Source organism: Choloepus didactylus, chromosome 19 (assembly GCF_015220235.1).
Source record: "Choloepus didactylus isolate mChoDid1 chromosome 19, mChoDid1.pri, whole genome shotgun sequence".
Taxonomy (NCBI): domain Eukaryota; kingdom Metazoa; phylum Chordata; class Mammalia; order Pilosa; family Megalonychidae; genus Choloepus; species Choloepus didactylus.
Genome location: NC_051325.1, coordinates 59759074 through 59765073, shown reverse-complemented (window position 1 = coordinate 59765073; position 6000 = coordinate 59759074). Strand labels below are relative to the sequence as shown.

The 6000-nt window shown below is 57.3% G+C and overlaps 1 protein-coding gene across 1 annotated transcript in view; it reads left to right on the top strand.

Annotated features, from left to right (window-relative positions):
* The first annotated feature begins 600 nt into the window (after positions 1-600).
* BMP7 (bone morphogenetic protein 7) overlaps positions 601-6000 on the top strand; it is a 92299-nt gene continuing 86899 nt past the window's right edge. Inside the window, exon 1 of the mRNA XM_037812168.1 lies at positions 601-1087. Coding sequence (XP_037668096.1) covers positions 670-1087 — 418 coding nt within the window. The 5' untranslated portion in view covers positions 601-669. The remainder of the gene's footprint in view (positions 1088-6000) is intronic.

Genomic DNA, 6000 nt, shown 5'->3' with positions numbered 1-6000 from the left:
AGGATTGAATGAACCCATTGGGCGCAGTTGGGGGAGGGCGGGGCGAGGGCAGGTGGGAGGCCGCCGGCGCGGGAGGGGCCCTGGAAGCCCGTGCTCCTCCTCCTCCTCCTCCCCCTCCTCCTCCTCTCAGGCCCCAGCGCGTACCACTCTGGGGCTCCCGAGGCGGCCTCTCGTGCGATCAGGGACGCGCAGGGCCGGGAAAGCGACCCGGGGGCCCTGTTCTTGGCGCTGGAGGTCGGAAGAGGGTGGGTGGCCGCCGCCCGAGGGCGAGAGTGCCGGAGGAGCGGGAGGAGGGAGCGCTCTCTCGCCCGCCGCCTCGCTGCCTTCCCCGGCGCTCGTTCTCGCCGGCTCGGAGGTTGGCTGCCTGCTCCTCCCACCCGCGCCAGCCTCTTCCCTAGCTCGCTCGTTCGAGCTGGTTTCCAAGCCCCGCGGTGCGCCCGGGCGACTGCGGGGCGAGGGGCCCCAGGGCCAGTGCCGAGCCGGGGGCGGGGGTCCGGGCAGAGCGCAGCCGGCCGGGGAGGGGCCATGTCCGGCGCGGGCGCGGCGGGGCCCATCTGCAGCAAGTGACCGATCGGCGTGGACAGCTGCCTGCCCCCCCTCCGCCACCTGGGGCGGCGCGGGCCCCGGTGCCGCGAGCCGGGTGCCCGGGCGGCGCGGAGAGCCGGCGCGATGCACGTGCGCTCGCTGCGCGCCGCGGCGCCCCCCAGCTTCGTGGCGCTCTGGGCGCCCCTGTTTCTGCTGCGCTCCGCCCTGGCCGACTTCAGCCTGGACAACGAGGTGCACTCGAGTTTCATCCACCGGCGCCTCCGCAGCCAGGAGCGGCGGGAGATGCAGCGCGAGATTCTCTCCATCTTGGGCTTGCCCCACCGCCCGCGCCCCCACCTCCAGGGCAAGCACAACTCGGCGCCCATGTTCATGCTGGACCTATACAATGCCATGGCGGTGGAGGAAGGCGGCGGGCCCGACGGCCAGGGCTTCTCCTACCCCTACAAGGCCGTCTTCAGTACCCAGGGCCCCCCTCTGGCCAGCCTGCAAGATAGCCACTTCCTCACCGATGCCGACATGGTCATGAGCTTCGTCAACCTCGGTGAGTGAGGGCGGCCGGGAGGGGTTGTGCGTCTCGGTCCCGGGCGCCTCGGGACAAGTAGGGGGCCGCTGCTTGTATTCAGTCCGCCCACCTTTCCACTCCCGGCCGTTTACAAGCCGCCAGTGCCTAGCCGAGGGTCCCCCAACCCCCGGCCCTAGTGGACCCCAAGCTTTGTGCGGCCCCAGGTAGGGGGAGCCTGGCTCGGCTTGCCTGGGGGTAAAACACCCCCAGGAGGTGTTCAGGAGGGAGGGACCCGCCTGAAGCCCTCTCGGGGTACGACGCGGGCCGCACCTCTGGGGCTAGAGGAGCGGGGCCGAGCCGCGGCTCAGTTCAAAGCGCGGGGCTCGTTTGGTCATGTGAGCTGCTCGCGCTACCTGGATTTAAAGAGCCCTTCCCGGCGAAGCCGCCTTCCCGCCCTTCCCCGGTCCGGCCCAGCCCTGGCATCGCGAGCGTCGCGCCCCCTTCCCGCCTTCGCCAGCCCTACCTGTCCCCTCGTTGGGGCGCCCGCCGGAGCGTGCTGCGCGCCCCGCGCGCCTCGGCGCCCCTCTCCCCGCCGCCGGGCGCCCCCCTCTCTCCCGGCTCTCCCGGCCGAAGCTGGGGAAGAAACATTGCCATTGCGAGCTTTCTATTTTAAATATTTAATGATAGGTCCCGGGCGGGCAGAATCCATTTTCAGCGTTTATCACGTGTGGCGCGCAAACCACGGGTTTTGGCGATTGGGTGGCGCGGGATCTCTGAGCAGACGCCGCCGGGGGCGGCTGGGGGACCCGGCTCCCGACTGTAGCCGCGATGACACCCGCAACGCAAGGCTGGGGTTGCCGCGGGGGCCCCGTGGCTCCCCGCGGTCGTGTCTGCGCACATTCAGCAGACTTGCGCAAACTAACCCCCGGCAGCGCGCGCGGTAGGGCTGCCGATCAAATATTTGGTCTCTGAGATAAAGCACCCCGATAGCGCCGTTTCCCGAGCCGCTTTTATTCTGCATGTGTAACTTGCTCGAAAATCCGAACGGAGTCAAGACAGCAAACTTACGCCCACGGGCGCTGTGTCAACATCGAAATAATGATCCTAAATCCCCACGCCGGGCACCTGGGGAGTGGATGGGGGGTGGGGGAAAGCGAGGATCGGCGGTAATGCTTCCCGTTCCTCAGGTAAGGGCCACTGGCTTCCCGGGGACGCCATTGTCCGTCCTAAATGATAGCCAAAAATCAAATAGTGAAATACCCTTCAGTGAGCAAGAGGTGGGAGGTTTAGATGCCCAGCTAACTTAAAGAAAGTTTGAGTTTTACTAGCAGCCTGTTTAAGGAGGCAGCTCCATATGTCCTGATTTAGCAAATCTCCAAGATGTATGAGGTGGAGAACAGCAAGGTGCAGAGATCAGCGAGTCTGCATATGTGTTTGAACATCAGCCCTGCCCCTCTGCAAGAAGACGCCATGAACTGCAAATAGAGTTTACTGGGGTGGAGGCAGAAGTGGATCTGGGGCTTACTGGCGGTAGAGAGGGTCTGATTTTTCATTCTCTTAATGCACTTTTGTCTGTGACCTTTTTTTTTTTTCAACATTTATTTATTACCTATAGCAGAAACTAAAGAAAAATTCTAAAAAAAATTCTAACAACAGGTGGAGTTTCTGTGCTGCCCTAAAGCCTGGGGTTAGCCAGGACCCTTTCTCTGGCTGGGGACCCTGTCTCTTGGTTTTGCTGGGTACCCCACAATGAATGCAGTAGGTCTCAGCCGCCACCCTGGGAGCCTGGCTGGGGTTGTTAAAAAGGCATTTGTAAGCCCTGGCTTTTGTAGAAGGTTTTGCAAACCCAGTCCAAAAGGTGCCCTGGCCAGACCCTGGGGCTACCCAGCTCCCCCATCCCAGGGACGTGGGGCAGGGCTGTTTGCTCCCCCTGCCGTGGAGGTGGGGGCGGTGGGAACAAGCCGGGACTCGTTTGGGAGGGCCACAGCTGCGTGGTTTTCCTTCTCTGGCTGCACACACCTTTCAACCCCGTTAGTCCCGTTTCTTTCATCTTGAAAAGACAAAGACTGGCTTGTCTGAGCCTCTCCATCAGCTGGCCTGGCTCTGGGCTCCGTGGGACAGTCTTGACTTTCTCAGGTCTAACCTTCTGGAACATCACTCCAAATTAGATGGTGGAGTGGGTTTTAACAGGATGCACTAAGCTTGTGGGGTTTTGTTTTTTACCTCTCTTTCTCAAAACTATAGGCACTTCGTTAGGTGGAGACCTGGAGCAAAATCTGGCAAGACTCTTCCTGTAGACCCTTCTAAGGTTGGCCTTTAATTTCTGCTCAGCAACAACACATGCATAAAATGCCTGCCCCTTCTATTCTGTCTTGGTTCTGGAATTTCCCCATAGGAGGGGCTTGGAGGTGGAGGCGGGTAGGGGACTTGTCCTGCAGCTGATTTGCTGAAGAAGCACACTCTTCCCTTGGACGGCATGTCCTCACCATCTGTGATACACAAACATCTTTAAAGGTGTGTTCAGTCACGCATTAGGTAAGCATGAGAACATGTCACTTGTCCATATCAAACCATGGCTTGCTATGGTACCAAGAGACTTTGGGGGATCTGCTGCAGGGTGAGGCAGACCTCCTGCATGCCACGGCTGTCCTGCTGGGTGTGCGGGGGATTTAGGCCTGGACACTGAAGGCTTTTGCAGACCTCGTGCGCTTACGTCTTCTCTGTGTCTGCAGCCCAACTGGTTTTTGTTCCTCTAAGTCGTTCTGTTCGGAATTCAAGCTTTTTGCCAGGCTGAGCAGGATCTGAATGAGAGGTTAGCTAGAGGGGAATTTACGACAAAACCAGGCGCTGGGAACGAGGACTTCAGACCGCTCCTATGACAGAGGCCAGCGTGTGCCACAAAGACCCTGCAAGGCTCGCTTGGCAGAGGAGCCGGCTCATGGCTTCCCAGCCCCGGCCCCTGAATGAAGTTCAATGGCGGGATTTGTAAACTGGTTTGGATTTAACAAGCCCCCGACTCCTCTGTGTACACTTAATTCTGGAATTCAAAACAGGGTACCCTCTCTTAAACAGTACTCGGTACTCGGGCCACGTTGAGTTTCCCGACCGAATCCGGTGACAGCCTTTCACCTTTGTTTCTTTAGAAAAATCCTGCAGCTCCCTTTTGGAATCTTCTTAAGAAGCCGGATGGCAGTAGGAATGTACAATTAGAATTTATCTCTGGTCCAGGTTACGGAGGAACCAAATCGGTTTAATCTTCGAAGCTGAAGTACAAGAAGAGAAAGTTGGAAATCTGTCATTTTTGGAGTCAGCGTCTGTAAGTGGCTTTTGTTACTAGGAGCCGTAGAGCGGGGAGCAGCCCGTGCAGTTTGAGTTGTACTTTATACCATCTGGCGATCCTTTTTGTTGACAAGTGTTTGGCATTAAGAGCTTTCCTTTTGCCCCTTAAGAACAGGCCCTACCACTGTAGAGTATTAGAAAAAGATTCTGTTACAGTTTAAAAATTTCCTTCAGGGAGTGCTTTGCGAAGGCAGCATGAGCTCCAGGCATTTGCAGCTGTAACCTGGCTTGTGTTAAAATTTGGAAGGGGCGGCTCCACATTCCAGCACCCCCGACAGAGCGCGCGGCCTCACTGGTGAGCAGCCAAAGGTTAATATAGATGTCACCCAGGCTTTCCCCCTCCTTTCTTGCTTTCTGCAGAGCGCCTTCGCTATAGGAGTGCACCAACAGCTGTGTTTTTAGTAACCCTTTCAAAATCACTTCTTTTAAACCTCATTTTCCTGCTTATATAAATCAAGAAAGATTTTCCCCTCTTTTCCCAAGGATGTGTGACCCCGATGTGAACTTTTTTGATCTTCCACGTATGTCTTTCCCTTCTGGAATCAAAGCAGGTTAAAATGGAGCCCTGGATGCCAGCTTGGGTGGCTCTTTTTCGTTTTCATTGCAGGGGTGTCATTCTGAGGAGTGGTCCCCATGGAGAGGCTAAGGGAGGGGGCCCAGATAAAAATAAGCTTCTGGGCAGCAGAGGGACAGTTCTCTGAGTCACGGAGAGAAGAAACAGTTTCTGAGCCGTGGCCCTACTCCCGAGGGCTGAAACGGGGCCCGGCGCATAGTAGGCCCTCAAGCCTTTGCCGAGACCCGCACAGCTGCCGGGCGGTCCCCTGACGGCCGGAATGCCTGCGACGTGAGTGAATCTCACGTCTCCACTGAACAAGAGATGACTTCATCCCAGGGAGAGTTCTCCTCATTGATTGATCACTCCTATCGCTTTAATTTCCATTTTTTTCTCCCTATTTGGTAAGGTCATGTCTGGCCCATTGCAAGGACCTGTGCCCTAGCCCCTTCCCCTGGCCCCACCCTTCTGCAGCCTGCCCACCCTTTTAACCAGCTAATGGAGGACCCTTTGTGCCAAGTGGCAGGCCACCTTCACTTTTTTCCGTGATCACTCTTTGGACCTCTAGGGGGGCTGATGACGGCTGTTATTTGGCAGTCTGCTGCAGTGCTTTGCTTTAACACACTCTGGCAGTGTCACCGGGGTTAGGGCGACGGCAGGGATGGGTGGAGCCTGTCATGTTATTGTCAGAAGGTATGCGAGGAAGCGGTGGTGGGAGAGCGCTGCAGCTGTGTACACTTCTTATAAAAGATTTAAGTCCCACTGGTAAAATCAATATATTGAATTGCACGACCCTCTGCTTTTAATTAGTGCAGATCAAATGTGCCCGTGCCATTTGCCTCCTCTCACCTTCGTGGGGTGAGGAAATACCAATATTTACACAGAGACTGTTAATTGGTGGTGAACATGATAACACCTTTCGCTTTACACCCCCAAATTGCTCCCACTCTGATGGAACCTGGCTCAGCCCAGAGCTGAGAGGTATCGTCACCAAGGGGTGACGTCGGGGATCTCTGTTGCTTAGAGCCTGGATGCCGGGGAACAGGTGGGCATGGCAGCA